Here is a 22,044-nt window from a genome sequence, read left to right on the forward strand (position 1 = left end):
TGCTGCTGAGTTTATTACCGGTAGGTTTGATCAGCATGTGATTATTACTGGAGTCTTCATGTACTTGCAGAAATTTAGAGAACCGGCATTTGAGGCAGACTGCAGAAAGATTTTACTGCCGCCAACGTACATTTCACGTAAGGACCACAAGTATGATTCGAGAAATTAGGGCTCATTTAAAAGCTTTTAGACAGTTATTTGTCCCTTGCTGTATTTGTGGGCGGAACAGGGAAGGAAACGACTAGTAGTGGTACGTGATATCCTCTGCCCTGTGTCGTCGTCGTCGTCCCCCCCCCCCCCCCCCCCCAAAAAAAAAAAAAAAATCAGTCTTCTGGCTGGTTTGATGCAGCCCACCACGAATTCCTCTCCTGTGCTAACCTCTTCATCTCAGAGTAGCACTTGCAATCTACATCCTCAATTATTTGCTGGATGTATTCCAATCTCTGTCTTCTTCTACAGTTTTTGCGCTCTACAGCTCCTTCTAGTACCATGGAAGTCATTACCTCATGTCTTAACAAATGTTCTATCATCCTGTTCCTTCTCCTTATCAGTGTTTTCCCATTGGTTATTTTACTGCTTGGATAGCAGAATTCCTTAAGTTCGTCTACTTCGTGACCATCAATCCTGATGTTAAGTTTCTCGCTGTTCTCATTTCTACTTCTTCTCACTACCTTCATCTTTCTTCGATTTACTCTCAATCCATACTCTGTATTCATTAGATTGTTCATTCTGTTCAGCAGATCACGTAATTCTTCTTCACTTTCACTAAGGATAGCAGTCTCATCAGCGAATTGTATCATTGATATGTATGTGAATGTAAATTTTGGCCAGTCCATTATAAAATTGTCATTTCATTACTTCATTTACTGTATGTCATTACGTTACTGTATGTGTGTCATTCCATTACACTTACAAAATATTGTTAACATGAGTACTTTTCCCCTGCTGTGAGGTTTCTGTATTTTCATGTCTATTTTCAGCCTTCCATAAAATAGTTCTGTCTCGAAAATATGGGCATTTTCCAGTAACACAATTACATGAGATAGCAATAAAAAATAAATCTATGGGGGAACCTTACTGATTTAAATAGATTCAGTAAAACTATTAAAATGAATTGGCTTGAAATATTTGTATAGTTTTTAAGCCATTTGTTCAATTCCAGGACCTCTAACATAAAAATGAAGCTCCAAATTAAAAAAATCTGGTAGTCTGATTTGTAATAATGGTTTTTTTTTAATATTATGATTTATGCTCATTTTCTCATGGTTGGTCCAGTGGAGGTGGTTAGCATCATGGAGTGCACGAAGGTGGGGTGGAGAATGCATTCGCTGTTAAGGCATACTTTTCTAATGGTCACTCGATCATTGCCAGGCAATGTGCATTTTGTACCCATTTCGGTATTGCCCTTTAGGATCCCTCATACCCCAGACAACTTTATCAGCATCCCCTGCATTCACAGTGTGTAACTATTTGGTGTGCACTATCACAAATTGGAATAATTGGCCCATGGCTTTTTGAAGACAACGAACAGGCAGTTTCAGTGGCTTTTAACAGTTATTTCCACATGATTCAGGAGTTTTTCCTGCCAACACTCAACAGGATATGTATGCTTCCAGCAGGACAGTGCCACAGCATACGTGTCAGTATTTTGTAGCAACACTTCCCTGGACAGAATGGTCGCTTGATATAGCTCCTGTGACTATTTATTATCAGGCTATCTAAGATTTCTGTCATTCCTGGACCCCCTGGCTCTTGTGTAGAACATCATTCATCAAGCTGTTGCCGACATACCCATCGATATTCCAGAAAGAGTTCAACAAAACTTCAGAATCAGATTAAGGGGATTGGTCCATGAATACCAGGGGAAACCTTGGAAAACTTGTCAGTTTTCTAAACAATGTAACTCAAAGAATACAAATTGTAAGCCCATATAATGTTTACCATCTTTTAAGACGTCTTTTGGGATCATTTTTATGTATGAACCACAGCTTTAGCTCTCACACTAGGACGGGTATACACTCGCACACATACACATATCCATCCACACATATACAGACACAAGCAGACATATTTAAATATGTCTGCTTGTGTCTGTATATGTGTGGATGGATATGTGTGTGTGTGCGAGTGTTTACCCGTCCTTTTTTCCCCCTAAGGTAAGTCTTTCCGCTCCCGGGATTGGAATGACTCCTTACCCTCTCCCTTAAAACCCACATCCTTTTGTCTTTCCCTCTCCTTCCCTCTTTCCTGATGAGGCAACAGTTTGTTGCGAAAGCTTGAATTTTGTGTGTATGTTTGTGTTCGTTTGTGTGTCTGTCGACCTGCCAGCACTTTCATTTGGTAAGTCACATCATCTTTGTTTTTAGATATATTTTTCCTACGTGGAATGTTTCCCTCTATTTTTTATACACACACACACACACACACACACACACACACACACACACACACACACACATCATAATCATTTAAGACTGATTACTCCTTTCAGCGTTCAGTCTGGAGTCCCCTGTTGGCCTCCATATCCTCTCCTTTTCATACCCTTCTGTTAGATTTCCAATCCTGGCGTTAAAATCACCCATGAGCAGAACACTGTCGTCCCTTACTCTAACAACCACATCACTGAGTGCATCATAAAAACTATCCATCTTATGTTGATCTGTCCCTTCACAATGCGAATATACTGACACAATCCTAATTTTCTTGCTAGGCACTGTCAGATCTATCCACATCAGTTGTTCGTTTACATACCTTATTGCAACTATGCTGGGTTCCATTTCTTTCCTGATGTAAAGCCCTACACCCCATTCTGCCATTCCTGCTTTGACTGCTGACAGGTAGACCTTGTATTCTCCCACTTCCTCCTCTTATATATGTATATAATTTTTTTTTTTTTTTCAGTGAAATAAACCATCGTAATTACTTATGTACATCATAGGTATACAGTACTCAAAATACAAACAAAGTAGAAGATTTATTTATTCTTTTAAGTTCTTTACACTATTATCTTTAAAGCAGACAATTGAAAAGATGGTGCTGTCATAAATTGTGGTACAAAAAAAATTTAAGTATGGTTATCGAAAATTTTGGAAACAAATATACAAAATTTCAGTGCTCTATCTTTAATAGTTTTTATCCAAAGTGTACCAGGACATGAAATAATTTAACTTTCAGGAAATTAAAGATAAAGTTAAAATGCTTTTTCTTTTAGACTTGCATGGCACTAATGCATCCCAGGTCCATATTCATCTTATTTCCTGTGTTGTTCTTCCTCCCTTTTCTTTTTCACACTACTTCTTCTTATTCTTGCTTCTTTGGTGGCTTCTAACACTGATTTTTCTGCTTCGAAGAGTTCCCTTCGATCAGTTAGTATTAGAGCTCTATGCGTATTTAGTCCACCAGGCACTACCATCAGTTCTATAACATTAAGTCTTGACACTACACTGTCATTGAAAAAGAACACCATATAGCACACCTATTTTCAAAGTATTTAGTCATACTAAAACAGCTTTTGGTATCTGTTCCCATATACAATTGGTGGAACTTTCATTTGGATTTTGAGTCCTAATTCTCTAATAATTTTATGTCACTAAGATCCCCCTATGTATAGTTGTTATACCTTCCATTATAACAAATTGCAAAGAATGTTTATGGTAGTAGGTCTCACATTGAGTAACAGCCATCAGGTAGCCACACCATGAATCACTGCCAGGTGGACAGAGTGCATAACATGGGTTGCCATCTGTGAAGGATTTATGGAAGAAGGTAACCCGTACTGCCTTTTTTGTTCCCTCAAGATCATTTTTATTTTGTCTTATGGCTTGTTGCTAATAATACTGCAACCTGTTTATTTCTTCTGTAAGTCTATCACGTCCTCTAATGCACTTACCATCAGCTAATTTCCTTCCCTTCAGATTCCTCTTCAAGTTCCTCAGTCTTGTACCTAATCTTTTCTGGATGTGTCCAACACATTCCATTTTTTCAATTTTTGTTTCAGCATAAGATTTGCATTCACAAATGTTTTGGTGCACTTTTGAGTCTCCATCTCCTTGGTAAGATGTATACATCACACCATATTTCTCCTTTTACCTGTGAAATATCTTCACAACACCTTCAGATTCTGTCCCTCCTTTACAAGCTCTAAAATTAATCAAACATTTATGATTTTCAGTTCCACTAGTAAAGCCATGACAGTACATTCCAAATCATCGACTTTACCATTGTCCAAGGAGGTAGCTGTCACAACACCATTTAGGGAACTATGGCCTCTTCGTTGCCAGGATGCATCCAGGGTTGCAGATATACATGTATTGCTGTCATTCATGTCTACACTTAATATTTGTGTTATACACTCTCTGTTTAGTTATGACACAAGTATAACCACATTCACTTAAATCACAAAAATTACAAACAATTCTTAATTTTTATGCACGACCTCTTCCAGTGCGTATCTCCTCAACTACCTTCGCCGCATCTCTTACACTGCAAAGCTCTATTTATTAATTCATATAGAGCACAGTGTTCAACCATAACACAACCTGAATCAATATTGACGTCTATATTACCAGCATTAATACTGTCAAGACTATTGTCCAAATATTTCAGTTTTAGCTTTGAAGCACGTGAGTAGTTGAAGCTAATTCAAGTATTTCGGTATTAGCAGAGGTAATCCGTTTGGTGAACCAATTAGCATAAACTTTGTTGTTTAACATTGAACTTTTTAATTCTTTCCATTGCTTGTAAGTGATATAAGATACTCGCCCGCGCAGTTACTTTGCTGTAAACAAAATATTTGTGCCAAAACAACAGCAAATAATGACTAAACACTGTGTATAAACAAAAAATAATCAACTGTAAAGCTTTCGCAGGTTAGCCAACTTAAGGGACTAAAAAGTCATAAAAAACAAAACTAACAAGAGCAAAACTTTATTTTCAGTAGAGCTGACTGTGTGCCGTGGGGACATCATGGTATGTGCAGCCATTTTTAAATTCCTCTAATTTGGTACTTTCTGTAGTCCATTTTCATGTAAGTAAACTTTTTCTCGTTCAGAAAACTACAGATAATTTTTAAGATAAAAATATAAAAAAATTGATTTTTTGACAATTATTCATGTACAAGTCCCCTTAATGCGTCATTATGAGAATTGACAGTTGAGAATGGAGTGTTATTCAGTCTGTACACAGTCAGCAGTAAAGGAAACCAAAAGATAATTTGGAAAGGGAGTTAAAGTACAGAGAGAAGTATAAAAACTTTATGGTTTGCAAATGACATTGCAATTCTGTCAGAAACGGTGAAGCACTTTTCAGAATTTTTTTATGCAATGGGAAAGTCTGAAAAAGAAGTTATAAGACGTGTGAACAAAAGTAAAATATTGTTAATGGAATGTAGTTGAATTATAAGATGATGAGCAGGGTTGCCACAGGTTTTGGAAATCGAGGAATATCAGGGAATTTCAAACACATCAGGGAAATTTGAAGAAGGAAAAAAAAAAAAAACTGGAAAATCTCATTTTTGTCTCACTAGATAAAATGGTTTGTTTACTGAAGTTTTGTGCATCATCATTGGCTGAGTGCAACTAATTACATGCACTGCTTCCCTACTCCCTCAGTACTACTGCTTCTCCTCATCCTACTATTTCCTTCAGCTTGCAGTCAGTGCTGCCACAACGTCTTGCCGCTAGTCTAGCAGCTGCTGATGAGAGGCAGGGAGGTGTCAGGAATGGCTTGTTTGGATCTGATTCTCAGAGACTGTAGATGCAGCGACCAGAGACTGGGGTCATGTGTGCATGGGTTGTGTCAGAGTGATTGTGTGAATGTGTGTGTGTGTGTGTGTGTGTGTGTGTGTGTACTTCCATTTTCTGACAAAAGTCATGGCTGAATATTTAGTTGTGATAGTGTGATTGTCTTTTCTACATGCCTGTCTGTGTCTCAGCAATCACCTTTATGATGAGTTGCTGCCTATCCTCATTATTATTGATTCTCAGAGTATTTGAACAAGTTATCTTTTGCATGTAACAATACCCGAGAAGGAAAGCTGCTACTCACGATATAGTGGAGATGCTGAGTTGCGACAAGCACAACAAAAAGATTCACACAACTGTTGCTTTTGGCCATTAAGGCCTTTGTCAGCAGTACACACACACACACACACACACACACACACACACACACACGTATACAAACACAACTAGCACACATGTCTGCAGTCTCAGAGAACTGAAAGTGTAGTTTCAGACTGTAGACGTGTGTGCTAGTGTGTGTGTGTGTGTGTGTGTGTGTGTGTGTGTGTGATTTTATTTGCTCTAGTACATTTTGGCACTTAAAAAGTATTTTTTGTGTTAGAAAGTATGGACGATAAGAAGAAGAAGAAAATTGTATCTGTCGTTGGCAGTTTGTACGATATGTACTCATATATTTCTCAAAAGAAAAATTACAAAATACATATAAAATAATGGCTATAAGGTAGTGGGTAACAACTGACAATAATGAACATTGTAGAACCAACATTTTATTGGCAGTCGCCTACAGTGTTGGTTTATGCAATTCTTCCCTGTTTAATTCACTTCCTTATGAGGTTATTTCTAACATCAGTGAAGATATTTTAAATGTCACGCAAGTCCAAGGAAATGCATATTTTTGTCACAAAATGTGTTTCGTTTTATTGAAATAAAATAACATTAGTGATCTCTATGAAACACACATCCCATTTTTGGTCGTTTTCTACATCTAAAAACAGTTCGTTGTAAAAGGTATTAATGTTAGTACTCTTTTTTAGATAGTTCATTTGCACTATTGTTTCTTGTACCATAGCTGTAAAGACAGATTGTCAACTTACGTCTTAACTTACCCTTGAGATCTTTAAATTCATCAAGGATAAATGCTAAAACTTGTTTGGAAATCAGGTAATTTCACTTGGGGAAACTTGTCAACCCTGGGTGATAAAATTAATTACTAAATGAAGTACTAAAGTAGCTATTTAAACAGTAAAATAACTGATATTCGAAATACGGAGGATATGAAATGCTGACTGGCATTAGCAAGTGAAGCATTCCTGAGGAAGATAAATTAATGAACACCAAATACTGTATAAATTTAAGTGTTAGGAAGTCCTTTCTGAAGATATTTGCCTTTAGCATAGCCTTGTATAGGAGTGAAATGTGAGTAATAAACGGTTCAGATATACAGAGAAAAACTTTTTAAATGTGGTCTTACTGAAGAATTCGGAAGATAAGATGCAGAGCTTGGGTACTGAATCAAATCAAGGCAAAAAGAAATTTATGGCACAGCTTGACTAAAAGAGATTGGTTGGAATAATGCATTCTAAGGCATCAAGGAATCATAAATTTGCTAATGGGGAGAAGTGTGGTTTGAAACAATTGAAGGGTTGACAAAAAGAATGTGCTAATCCACAACAGCATATTTTAAGTTATTGCTTGTTATATATTAGCTCACTTTGAAAGAGATGAACATACAGTATGATAAGACATTTAATGCAATATTATGAAAAGAATAGTTGCTACTCACCATATGGCGTAGGTGCTGAGTTGCAGTACACACAACAGAAAGACTGCGAGAAAGTGAGCTTTCAGTCAACAAGGCCATCGTCGGGTAGCTAGGTGCAGTTAGGAGGTTAGATGGTGGGGGTGGGGGGAGCAGAAAAGGAGATCAGTAAAAAGACTGTGGGTGCGTTGGTGGAATAGAGGGCTGTATAGAGATGGATGAGGGCAATGACTAACAAAGGTTTAGGCTAGTAGGGTTACGGGAACAGTGAGAGTTCCCACCTGCACAATTCTGAAAACCTGGTGTTGGTAGTAAGGATCCAGATGGCACAGGCTGTGAAGCAGTCATTGATATCAAGAACATTGCGTTGGGTGGACTTGTTCAGCAATGGTGTGTTGTTTCATGGCCACAGATTGTCAGTGACCATTCATGCGGACAGACAGCTTGTTCATTGTCATTCTCACATAGAATGCAGCACAGTGGTTGCAGCTTAGCTTGTGGATCAGATGATTGGTTTCACAGATAGTCCTGCGTTTGATTAGGTAGGTGATGCTTGCGACTGGAGTAGGTAGTGGTGGGAAGAGATATGGGACAGGTTTTGCATCTAGGTCTATTACAGGGATATGAACCATGTGACAAGGGGTTGGGAGCAGCGATTGTATAGAGATGGGCAAGAATATTGTATAGGTTCTGTGGGTGCAGAATACCACTGTGGGAGGGGTGCTAAGGATAGTGGGTAGGACATCTTGGTACACTAGATAGAGATTTCTAGTGTGTGTGTGTGTGTGTGTTTACAGTTTACTTGACCAACTAATTCAGTTGCAGAGGAACATAAAGGCTTGGCACATTAAGCAGCCAAAAGAATGTAGGTTGCAGTAATCACACAGAGAAAGAATTCAGGCCCTCTTGAGCCTTTTACATAATTAAGTGCTTCAGCATCAAAGAGTGCCCCTTCTGCAGACAGAAATGAAACATTAGTGAATAGTGTCACACCTCAGACATGGCCTCTCATAGAATTATTTTGTTCATATTCTCCCAGCAGCTTAATATAAATATTGTTTAAAGTCTGTTTAAGTACACCTTCTGTTCAAAGACTGGCTGTATTGCCCCAGCCCATCTCTTTTGCAGTCACAGCCTGCTTAGAGCTGTTGGAGTCATTACTGCTTTTAGATTATAATTTATCTCGCTCATTAGTGCTTATTATTTTGTGTTTCTGTTTGTTTCCAACGCGACAGATTTTCTAGTTCTCTCTCCAATTTGTAATTTCAGTTGAGTGATATGGTACGTTGTTTAACACACTGGAATCTCATTCGGGAGTTGTAATTCTAATCCCCATCAGTTCCATTAAAATTTACATTTTCATGGTTTACTTAAGCCATCAAAAAGATTGCTGGGATTGTTTCTTTGAGAACATGGCTCTCTGTTTTGCCTGTAATAACTTATCAACAGGATGCTAAACCTTAATCCTCTTTCGGTCTGTTTATACATGCACCAACTTTATCTACTTTTCTGAGGAAGCTAGCTTTGGTTTCTCAGTGACAATTATAATAGTTATTGAATAAAAAGTTAAATAAGATTACTTTGAACTAATTTTTGTTTCTGTTACATTTAGTTGCAGATAGGGAAAAATCTTTCATTATGTTTTGTTGCTTTTGTTATTTTGCAGGTGGAAAAGATTGTAGACATGAAAGTGATCAGGGGAGTGAGAAAGTACAGAATTCGCTGGAAAGGATATGATTCAGGCAGTGACACATGGGAGATTGCAGACAATTTAAATTGTCCAAATGCTGTGAAAGAGTATTTAGATCAGAACTCGAGAAGTGAAGAGATTTCTGTTACCAGTGGAAGGAAACGTGCCAGCAAAGTGGATCTGGTTTCTGAAGAAGCAGTCACTAACAACACACAGAACACTGAAAATGATACTTCTGCAAAGGATGAAGAAGAAAATATGGTTTGCACCCCTATTGTAAATACTAACAGGGAAACTACTCAGTATCTGCTTTCCCAAACATAAGAATTTTAAATTGGTCTCTCTCTCTCTCTCTCTCTCTCTCTCTCTCTCTCTCTCTCTCTCTCTCTCTCTCTCCCCTCTCCCTCCCTCCCTCTCCCCCCCCTCTCCCCCCTCCCTCCTTCCCTCCTCCCCCCTCTGCTTCCCCCTCCCTATCCTCACTTCCACCTCATCTGTTCATCTGTCTAGTCATTTGCCTTCCCCAGTCATTTCTTTTATTTTTGTTTATTTGTTTATTTGATTTTTTCTATATATTTTCATTGCAGAACATCTGTGTTTTATTTCATGTGTTGGGTGGATGCTTAGCTAGGTGCAGATGTAATAAGCTGAGAATATTCATAACCAATGAAACCAATGGTTTTTGTGCACTGGGACACACAGATGATCAGATGATGCTGATGGCTCTTCTCTGTGGAAGCTAATATAGCCTACTTTCAATATGTTAAAGAGTGTAAGTGTGGCAGCTGTTAACATTAAAAAAAGAGATCATATGTGTAGAAGTCTGCAACTCTGACAAGTCAAATTTTAAAAGAACATTGTGTGACGCAGATGCAAATTACAGAATAGATCTGTGAAGACAAGATATGCTAAAGTGGAATTGTATACCACCTTAACTAATATATTTGACATGAACAATCCACTGGATGATAAAATTGTTGGAATCTCAGAACAGAAGAAAGACATTGTCAGTCTCACATTATAGTATTTTGAGACAGCTAGGGTGCAATTACTCATCAGCTGTTTTGAACATTGTAATGTTCTCTGGTGTCTGTTACAGCCATAAGTTTCCAATATCAACTTGTAAATTATATTTGAAATATTGCAGGCTCTGAACTGGTCCTGGCAAATGAAATTAGATTAGTCTCCAAGTAACAAAAAAAAATATTAGAAGTACACTACCTAGATCTGAAACTGGACTTCTTGAAAATTCTTAAACACAGTTCCTGCATCTCAGGGAAACTACTTTGAACAGTTAGAACAGGACCTGTGGGGAAACTGTCTAAAAATGAATTTAAAAAATAAACTCTGAGACTTCGGATTAAGTTAAGGAAACTGAATCATCATGTACTGTTTTCAGACACGATTTGTGGTGTTTATTATTGTTTGTTTATTTTATATATAAATTTCAGTTTACTGTATATGTATATGTTAATGAAAAGAATCGCCGTGCTTGACTTAAACACGGAATTGCGTGGGAGAGTGAGGGAACAAATGTTCATCTTCCAGAGTAGATGTGTCTTAAAATCATTTTGCTTTTCAGTATTAATGGTAAGAATATGATGGAGATCAGATTGGTGCTCGGTGCGATATTCATTTTTTCCCCATTCTTCTTCACCTCCGCCTTAGCTTACTGTATCAGTGTGTATATTAATTCCACCATTAGTTTTTTTATTTGCTTCCAGTAGGTGTAATAGCCGGTTATTATCTTTTCTCATTTTTTCTTTTTCAGCCATTAAATTTTCTTCATTTATCACGTTGTTGTTGTTGTTGTTGTTGTTGTGTCCTCAACATGAAGACTGGTTTAATGCTGCTCTCCAAGTTAGTGTCTCCTGTGCGAAACTCACATGATTAATATATTTATAACTGTGCTACAAGTGTCAAAGTTTTATTTGTAGAACATATATTTACATTGAGTCCACTGCTGTTTTCAGTTGTTATGCTTATTGCCCTTTTCTATTAGTTTAAAAACCATATTCATATTTTGTACATTTGATTCCAATAATAATCTCTCAGCTAAAGTGCAGATGCACATGACACGGAAGAAGAAAGTGATCAGAATTTTCGAATGCCATCTAGAACCTGTTGCTGGAGACGTAGAGGCACTCAGGCAAGGGGTTGTGCCTGTGTGATGGTGGTGGTGGTGGTGGTGGTGGTGGTGGTGGTGGTGGTGGTGGTGGTCTCTCATGTTATTTGTTGTGAAGATTATGAGCTTGGTACACAGAACTAACTTGCTTTTTTTTTCACTTTGAGAAGACTTTCTCTCACAATCATTTTTATATTATGATTTTATTTAAACTTACATTTACCATGTAAGAATTAACACTTTATACTGTTATATCATTAACTGTGGGGTTTGATTCCAACAATGAGTCCAGACATATATTCACATTCTGCATAGTATTTGACGATCACCCTTTTCCTTACTTTTTATACAGAATTTCTGATGAAGACATACTAAGAAGTCTTAACTGGTCATGATACAGTTTGTGTGACCTGAGACTGAGAATACAATAAAAAAAATTTGTTACACAAATCACTGTGCTTTCAAGTAGACCCCATGCCTATAGTCTATTAAGTTATTTTGGGATTGACACTTTGGCAGGAACACATGGAGGTGTACTACAAAGTTGTAAGATAAAACGTGCTCTGTGCAGGATGCGACATTCAATTAAACTCTCATCCAGAAAAACGTGCTCTGTGCAGGATGCGACATTCAATTAAACTCTCATCCAGAGGACCAAAGATTGAACTGGCAACCATGTCATCTTCTGGAAAAACAGTGCCATATTTTCATTTTAGGTCTATTTGTAGCAGCAAATTTTTAATTAAAGTTTGCAAAACTGCATTTTCTGACTGTATTACCGAACTTTTCTGTTATTGAAGTTAGGTGAACACATTCTGCAAATGAAAATTTCAGGATACATATTATTTTCACTGGGTCCAAACCAGAACTTTGTTCGAGCTCTTTGAACGGGATAATTTGTGTTAGTGTGACACACGATGCATTCCATGTGAAAAGTCAGCTGTCGCCTGTTTGGTTACATTTTGAAAAACAGAGCACTATTTATATAAATAACCTATTATTTCATTTCCTGACTGACTTTCTACTTACCTGTAAATTAAAAAAATCATACCTGTTAACCAAGCGAGAAAACTTAAAAGTTTAGAAGAAAGAAGAATAGTGATACAAAGTACACTACTTCAGTATTGTTACTGTTGTAATACAAACAATGAGAGGGATTTCTTTCTTCCTACCTTTTTACTAAATAAAATAAAGGCGAAAGAGGGGGAGGGGGGCAGAGTTTCTGAGATGAACTTTATTCGGACCTGTTGCTAATAAGAACATTCCTATTAATACTAAAAAAATTCACAAAAATATAATTTTGCTTTATAGGTACTTCACCGAACACAACACATTCACCTGAATCCGCCTGTGTCTCTTTTTGTGATTACAGTGGGAAAAAATGTACTAATATTACTCTTGTTAATGTTGTAATCATTTCCTATAGCGAATTAACTTTTTTAAATAGCTTCATTCTGGCATGATTTTTCCATGATGTGCTATGTATAATTGACAGCTTTCTTCCAACCTTCAGAGGTGACTTCCTGAACAGCGTTGTTGCCGAGTGCCTATACTGCAGACAATATATTTTGTTTCATTGTTGACAGAAATGTAACATTTCCACAACAGTTACATTGCACATGGAAATAGCAGTAACAAAGTGGCAGGCTAATGATTTTATATCAGTATCTTTTTGCCAGCTTGTAGATTTCCTGTGTGGGTAATCGTGGCTTATGGAAAGGTACCTGATTCACAGACTCCACCTTTTTAAATATATTACATACTGTCACATTTCATCACTGAAGTCAATTCTGTTCTTATGTTTTGCCATGGTGGGCACCTCATTAGCAACAAAATGGGTGTAAGCATTATGAAGAACAGTGGTTGACGGTATGAACCATAACATGCAAACCATTTATCTTCACTGACATATAAAGAGCTCAGATGGAAACACAGTTCTAAGCAAAGAAGGGAAAGCAGAAAGGTGGAAGGAGTATATAGAGGGTCTATACAAGGGTGATGTACTTGAGGACAATATTATGGAAATGGAAGAGGATGTAGATGAAGATGAAATGGGAGATACGATACTACGTGAAGAGTTTGACAGAGCACTGTAAGACCTAATGCGAAACAAGGCCCCGGGAATAGACAACATTCCATTAGAACTACTGATAGCCTTGGGAGAGCTAGCCCTGACAAAACTCTACCATCTGGTGAGCAAGCTGTATGAGACAGGTGAAATACCCTCAGACTTCAAGAAGAATATAATAATTCCTATCCCAAAGAAAGCAGTGGTTGACAGACGTGAAAATTACCAAACTATCAGTTCAATAAGACATGGCTGCAAAATACTAAGACAAATTCTTTTCAGACGAATGGAAAAACTGGTAGAAGCCGACCTCAGGGAAGATCAGTTTGGGTTCTGTAGAAATGTTGGAACACGTGAGGCAATACTGACCCTACGACTTATCTTAGAAAATAGATTAAGGAAAGACAAACCTACCTTTCAAGCATTTGTAGACATAGAAAAAGCTTTTGACAATGTTGACTGGAATACTCTCTTTCAAATTCTGAAGGTGGCAGGGGTAAAATACAGGGAGCGAAAGGCTATTCACAATTTGTACAGAAACCAGATGGCAGTTACAAGAGTTGAGGGGGAATGAAAGGGAAGCAGTGGTTGGAAAGGGAGTGAGACAGGGTTGTAGCCTATCCCCGATGTTATTCAATCTGTATATTGAGCAAGCAGTAAAGGAAACAAAAGAAAAATTCGGAGTAGGAATTCAAATCCATGGAGAAGAAATAAAAACTTACAGGTTCGCCAATGACATTGTAATTCTGTCAGAGACAGCAAAGGACCTGGAAGAGCAGCTGAACGGAATGGACAGTGTCTTGAAAGGAAGATATAAGATGAACATCAACAAAAGTAAAGTGAGGATAATGGAATGCAGTCGAATTAAATCAGGTGATGCTGAGGGTATTAGATTAGGAGATGAGACGCTTAAAGTAGTAAATGAGTTTTGCTATTTGGGGAGCAAAATAACTGATGATGGTTGAAGTAGAGAGGATATAAATTGTAGACTGGCAATGGCAAGGAAAGCGTTTCTGAAGAAGAGAAATATGTTAACATCAATCATAGATTTAAGTATCAAGAAGTCTTTTCTGAAAGTATTTGTATGGAGTCTAGCTGTGTATGGAAGTGAAATGTGGACAATAAATAGTTTGTACAAAAAGAGAATAGAAGCTTTCAAAATGTGGTGCTACAGAAGGATGCTGAAGATTAGATGGGTAGATCACATAACTAATGAGGAGGTATTGAATAGAATTGGGGAGAAGAGAAATTTGTGGCACAACTTGACTAGAAGAAGGGATAGGTTAGTAGGGAATATTCTGAGGCATCAAGGGATCACCAATTTAGTATTGGAGGGCAGCGCAGAGGGTAAAAATCTTAGAGGGAGATGAATACACTAAACAGATTTAGAAGGATGTAGGTTGCAGTAGGTATTGGGAGATGAAGAAGCTTGCACAGGATAGAGTAACATGGAGAGCTGCATCAAACCAGTCTGTGGACTGAAGACCACAACAACATGTAACAAATAATATTAACAACAGATAAAATATAACATCACAAATATAAGAAATTAAAAACAAAATCTATGTGTGCAATGAACTGTATGACAGGGCTGCAGCCCACCTGGAAGTGCAGAACAGTGCAGATGGGAAGTAGTGTAGTATTCATGGGGTGACTGGCAACTGCAGGTGGTTGCTGCGACCACAGGTCTTGTGAAATTAATAAAGGTTGAGCCTTTCTCTTAAACCTTACCCCCACTACTTTTCTCTTAGCTGTCAATCCTAAAGTAATTTTGAACAGACTAAAGTCTGTGCCACATGGAAGTGTTACAGAAATGCTGTGAGAGCTACAATGAGAATCCTTAGACGGAAGGAGACGATCTTTTCACAAAATTCTGCTGAAGGTTAGAGAATCAGTGTTTTATAAAAATTCTGCTGTCTCAGCTGTTGGCAGCTTTTGCACCTGTAAGCTATTATTTTTCTCTCACTCAGTTTGTGAGCGGAACAGGAAGGGAATAGGTGACAGTGGTACATAGTCTGCTCAGTCATGCACTGTGCAATAGCTTGTAAATTGTACATGTAGATGGTGATGTACAGTACTCCAAGTTATTCAGGTAATGTGGGTTAGAAGATGCATGAATAATCAAAAAACATGACTGATTGAGATATTTTCAAACATGTATTCCAGACGATGTCTTGTAGCTGGTTGCAGGTGGTGGCACACACTAAAAAGGGTAGTAGCGATGCTGCCGCTATGGCAGCTGACATCTGTATGTGCTCGGGCACCCACTGCTCCCCCTAGTGGCTGGCATCACATGCTGCAGGTCCGGTCCCTAAATGCTTCTTCTTCTTCATTTTCTCTTTTAACTCATGAATAATCTGTAAAGCAGACAGTCCGCACAAGAATAATCAGGAGCAATGTGTATTTCCAGTACAAGATCCAATGACATCCCAGTCATAAACCTGTCAACTATTCAGTTCACTGTGATGAAAAAAGTGCTGTTCTCCAGTACTGCAGTCATTCCTAATTCAGTTTCGTAGTCTTCTTTTGAAAACCATTTCATTTGCCAAGGTCGCTGCTTAAACACAATTACCGGGTTACTAGTTTCGGCAATATTTATTACCATTCTCAGCTCCATTAAACTGTACATGATACAATGCCTATACCAATGTGTCACATGAGTACTATACAATATGCATAAAAGAGTTGAGGAATTTCAATGACGTGCCAGTCTTCTGTTGTTAAGTAAATAGAACTTTGAAAATGAACAAGACAGAGGCATGCCACATCTTGGCACTTAGTGGTATAAAGCCATGTTGGCTGCAACACAATAATTCTGTGCAAGTGTATGATTTAGTGCGAAAAGCACTCCATCCTGCCGTGTTGAACAAAGGACCTCAGTACAGGATACAGTGTCACTGGCCTGTAGGGGCAAGCCTGCAGTAGTAGATTGTATCCACACAAGGCAGGCAGCAGCTAATCAGGCCCAAGTGTGAACCATGGACCACAAGCAGGTACCCTGAAGTCTGTAGAATTCAGCCAGCTGGTAGTCCCCCAACTGGGAGGCACCCCTTTGGCACCCAGTGGCATCAGTCCTAGGCACAGCCAGTAGTTCCACTACTAGCAAAGGTGGTGTTCAGTAGTAGCACCTAAATGGCGTATTTCATGTCGATGACTGGTGTGGAGTACCTCTTGTAGCCAAGTCATCACTCTTCATCACTTACGACAAGGAAGTAGACCAGAGTGGAAAAGTGGTAATCCTGGTCACCATTGATATAGTCTGCTTCTTTACTTCAGCAGTGTTGTAGCGCCAACAGCTGTAATCGAAGTTAAGTTTGTGGTAACTTGTCCCACTGTGACGCCCAGGAATCAGTTCTTGCTTGCCGGCACAGTTCACTTGTAGCTTCTTACGAAAGTATGCGCTGCTAACTTACATCTGCTTCCCTTCTCTAAGGCTTCTGGTTTCAGACTATGGTGACATTTCTGCTTAACCGGCCATTTGTTTTCAGCCACTAAGAGAAAGAGGCTGTGGAGGAGCAGCATCTTCTCCGCCCTAATCTTCAGAAGATCCAGTCCACCAAATTGCAGACTGTCTATACATCTGAAGTTAACTTGGAAGCACATCTTACATTTTGAGAGATAGGGGTGCATTTAATAAGTAATGCAACACATTTTTTTCTGAAAGGAGGCTGGTTTTATTCAGATTTCAATACAAAAATTATTCCCCACTCTTTTGATTACAAAACCCTATTTTTCAACATAATCTCCATTCAGGGTGATGGCCACACTGGTTGACATCAGAGCTAACATCTCGCTGCATCATTAACCTTCGTGTCGTACATGTACTGCTTCCCTTGGAGCGCATCCATCATTAGGTCAAAGAGTTGGGTGTCAGAAGGTGCAAGATCCAGACTGTAGGGTAGATGAGGAAGAACGGTCCATTGAAGTTTTGTGAGCTCCTTTCAGATGCACAGACTTGTGCAAAGCCTTGCATTGTCAAGGAGTAGTAGTAGTATGTTCATATTTTTGTGCGATGAACACGATGAAGTCGTTTCTTCCATTTCCAAGAGTAGCACAATACACTTCAGAGTTGATCAATGCACTAGGAGGGAGGACATCAAACAGAACCCTTCAGTGTCTGAGAAGACAGTTGCCACGACTTTACTGGGTGAGGTTACAGGTTTGAACTTCTTCACTGGAGGAGAGATGGTGTGGCACCACTCCATGTGCTGCTGTTTTGTTTCTGCTTCAAAGTGATAAAACCGTGTTTCATCGCTGGTGACAATGTTTGAGAAAAAGATGTCACAATCAGCAGTTCCTCACAAGTGATCCTCCGTTGCTCTTTATGGTCTTCTTTTAGGCAAGGAGGAACCCAGCAGGTACACACCTTTGTGTATCCCGACTGGTGGAAGAGTGTCAGCACTGCTAATAGAGACGAACAGTTGTGCAGCAATGTGTTTGATTGTGATCCATCAGTCACCTCGAATGAGAGTGTCTGTATGTTTCAACATTGCAGGAGTCCATGGTCTGTGTGGCTGACCAACCCACAGGAGATAAAATAGATTTGCGCAGCCTTGTTGCGATAATGACAGACGCCTTGTTCAGTGACTCACTGCCTTTTTTTCACTGCCAGGTCTCTGCAGACATTCTGAACGCACCAGTGAATATTTACAGTACTCTGATTATCCAAAAAAGAAACTCAGTCACAGCTCTCTCAAGCTGTAGGGGCTGAAGCAGGAATATTCCATGATGTCCCACTACAAATTCCACATTTATTTTCAACTGAAATTGGCTGAGAAAAAAAGTGTCTTACTACTTATAACGCCCCTTGTAAGTACATTCCTTTAGGGGTTTCATTGACTGTATACGTAAGAACTACAGTTGATGTCCAAGAAGGCTTAGGTATTGAAGTCGTGCCCTCGCCCGACTGTCGAGGCACACTGAGTAAGTGGAATCAATCTTTTTCAACTAAATCAAGGGAGAAGGTAGATGGATCAGTGTTTATTAATAATAGTTGCACATTTGATATATCAATAAACATTGAACCACTTACTTCCTCCCGTGATTTAATTTGGAAACAATGTTATTCCATGTTCCGTTGTCAATGTACAAAACAATATCAAAGACTCCCTGCCTCAACAATATATATCGCTCGCAGTGAGGGTACAACTTTGTTATCCAAAGGTTCTTGGAAATTACCAAACTACTCGTAAATGGTGACTCACCCATTCAGTATTTGTTGTAAAATGGGTTCAGGTGAGCAGACAGTTCTCTGCCTTAGACAGATATAGCCTGCATCAAACAAAAGTCAAAACCAAGATTGTATCTGAGGCTGAAACACTTACTGCCACAACTCCGTGGTGGTGATCACTACAGTATTGCTGCAGATGGTGAAGCATTTCTTCTGCACTGATGCATCCTGTCTGTGATGTTAAAAGCTCGTCCAGAGAGATAAGGAGATTAGGTTATCTAGTACTATTGTGGTAGATGAGATTTTGGGAAGGGAGCAAATCTAGATGTTTGTGCGTCCAGTAAACCTAAGAACAAGTAATATTAACAGTTGCAACTACTGTTGCGGTAGGTGGGAGATGAAAAGTTGGGCCCGAAATGATGGAAGTTGGTGCTGTTCACTAATATACCACTGCCACACATCTCCCAATTGCCCATACCCTTAGGTTGATCTCTCTCATAGCAGCTCGCGGTAACTACTAGTGGTTGGTACATGGAATATAATGCTGCATCCCTGCACTCTTAAAATATGGTTGCAGTGCCAAGAACTCTCACAGGCATCTTTCCATATCTGTGCCCCACATCCTCCTGGTGTAGTCTGAATCACTTGAGGTGGGCACGTAGTGACTTGTTCCTTAAATGCCAGTTCTCCATAGTGGTAGCTGTTTTTTACATAAACTGTTCATTCTGTCATTAGCTCGCTGTTCAACACTCCCTGCTCTAGGTTCATTGGCTGTGTGGAGTGCCATTCTGTTAGAGCATTATTACCTTCCACCAGTCCCTTCACCTGACGTGAATTGAATTCTCAGTACTATCTGTGTATCTCATCTAATACCTACTTCTTCTCAACCTCAAGGATTGATTCTGAGGGCACTACTTCCAGCCTCTTACTGCATTTATCACTTCCCACGTCTTGTATGCTAGTTCACATCATTGCAACAGCAGAGGCGCAGCACTTCCAAGATTATTATGATACACCACAATGTCATCCTTGCTGGTGATGTTACCTGGAGAAAGGACACAGTAGTCACTCTCCCTCCCTTCCTCAAGTCCACCTTCTGTGGTTATCACCTCACACTATACCCCAAACTTATATAAGAAACTGTTAATCCTGTCCTCTGGCATGCCTTATCATCGCGTGATGTGACATGTTCATACAGAAAAGAAAAAAAAAAACACATTCCGTTTCTTCCTTGCAATGAAAGGGGTTAGTGTAAAAACATTGTTTAGGTAGTATGATAAGAACCTTCCACTGTGCGTGCATTGGTTTGATGGGTGTATAGTACTGGAGCAGCACACACAAGCACCGAACGTCACCAAGGCATGCGAGCGATTGAGCGTCTCCACATGCTGTGAAAGGTTTGGTGTCGTGGCTTGGCAGTGTTTTGGAAGCCAGAGAACAAGAGATGGTCCCGACAGGGCAGTGCCCAAGAAAACAGTTGAGGAAAACTTGATAGAAATGTCATTCAATTCTATTCTGTTCTCATTCTTTTCTGTTCTAAGAGCCTGTTTGGAGATGTTCTGATGTACTGACAAGGGAACCTCCCCATTGCACCCCCCTCAGATTTAGTTATAAGTTGGCACAGTGGATAGGCCATGAAAAACTGAACACAGATCAATCGAGAAAACAGGAAGAAGTTGTGTGGAACTATGAAAAAAATAAGCAAAATATACAAACTCAGTAGTCCATGTGCAAGATAGGCAACATCAAGGATAGTGTGAGCTCAGGAGTGCCATGGCCCCTGGTTAGCGTGAGCAGCTACGGAACGAGAGGTCCTTGGTGAAAAGTTTACTTTATTTATTTTCGCAAAGGTATGATCTGTCCGTTCGTTCATTGACATCTCTGTTCACTTGTGTTTTACGACCGCACCGCACCGCAAAACCGTGCAATTAGTAGACAAGAGGACATACCTCTCCAATGGGAACCGAAAACATTTTATTGCAAGGTCATAGGTCAACCGATTCCTCCACAGCAAAACACGTCTGATTTATTCTATACCACACTGGTGACGGCATGTGCGTCACATGACAGGAATATGTTGTCAACTCACCTAACTTGTACACTTGAGGGATGGGTAAAAAGATTCTTCTACCTTGCCCGATTTAGGTTTTCTTGTGGATGTGATAATCACTCCCAAAAAAGTGATGAAAATATAAATATTTGTCACATAAACTGCAACAAATGAATGCAACAGTTTCACAGTCGCACAGTTTTCCCTGTGCTCTGTCAAAACATATGTTTTTAATGTTTTCAAATTTTTTCCTTGTGTAGACCGTCAAATCCTGCGTATGTCCAAGCATCTCAGAACATGTCCTGGAATTTTGGAGAGCGAAGTTGACTATGTGTTAGTGCCCGAACTTTGATAATTGACACACAATCACATAAGCAGTACTGCTCTGTGTACCTGTGCAGCTTCGTAAAATCATAGAATCTTTTCACAAAGTATTTCACTTGCCGAAAATCACACACATCTAATGGATGCACAAGAGGTGTACAACATATAGGAATGGTAATCACGTCTACTCCCACACTAAAATTGTACAATGCCTGATCCTTCTGTCCTGTATAGCTGTCAAGGAGTAAGACAAAATCTTTGTCCGCGTCAGGAGCAATCACACGTTCATTAAAGTCTTACATGAGTCTTTTCTCCATTTTTCCTGACGTACTGCAATTCGCAATGACATTTGGCATTTGCGCAAGTACCCTATTCACCTGTTGCTGAACTTGCAGTCCAAATACACCATTTTTTCCTGCAAAGATAAATAAAATGTAGGTAAAAGAAATCCTGCTTTGTTCAGAGCATATTGTATGGTATAACTATGTGAAGTGGCATGCAGCTGGTCTACAGTACATTCCGTGTCGCCTTCTCCAACTAACGATAACGTGCGGGTCGATTTCATTTCATAGTTAAAACCGGACTGATCTGTGTTGATAGTATATGCATCTTCATGCTGTTGGACTCTGATGTTAGTTTCTGTAACAAATGTCTTGGAACATCCAGTTTATTCGCATAGTTCTTGCTTACATATTTCGTAATCTTCCTGCTCGTAATTTTGTATTTCTTTTGAACATGACAAGCCAATGAGATGAAGCCTTGAAGTCCAGGCCGATTTGTTTAGCATAATGCAATCCCCAAATCTGTAGGTCTGTATCATGCACTGCACTCAATTCATTTCTGGCTTTAATAAATTGTCGGTATACAAGGTTTTCTAGTTCACTGAACTTCTGTCTTCGGGTTCCACCTCGTGCCATGACTTCTTTGCAATATTTAATTGTGCTTTTTTCCTCCATCCCTTTAAATTCCTTAAATTTGTTACTTCACTCCATAATCTATATTTGCGTCTTGTAATTGGTTTGGACAGTAACCTGTATTGGAGCATTTCCTTCATGTAACCCAAAAGAAATACCATCAGATTGAAGTCGCAGTATTTCCTCTTTGTGTTCTTCGTACGGAT

General features: G+C 39.1%; 1 protein-coding gene across 4 annotated transcripts in view; it reads left to right on the plus strand.

Moving 5' to 3' along the window:
• Positions 1-22,044, plus strand: part of LOC124789781 (heterochromatin protein 1-like) — a 154,578-nt gene that overhangs the window by 55,732 nt on the left and 76,802 nt on the right. For 2 of the 4 annotated variants that reach the window (XM_047257248.1, XM_047257246.1), the window contains exon 2: positions 9,167-9,466. The exons of 1 other annotated variant lie outside the window; for it this stretch is intronic. In XM_047257248.1, coding sequence (XP_047113204.1) covers positions 9,167-9,466 — 300 coding nt within the window. The remainder of the gene's footprint in view (positions 1-9,166; positions 9,467-22,044) is intronic. One more of the 4 variants, XM_047257247.1, reaches the window with a different exon arrangement.

Source organism: Schistocerca piceifrons, chromosome 3 (assembly GCF_021461385.2).
Source record: "Schistocerca piceifrons isolate TAMUIC-IGC-003096 chromosome 3, iqSchPice1.1, whole genome shotgun sequence".
Classification (NCBI taxonomy): domain Eukaryota; kingdom Metazoa; phylum Arthropoda; class Insecta; order Orthoptera; family Acrididae; genus Schistocerca; species Schistocerca piceifrons.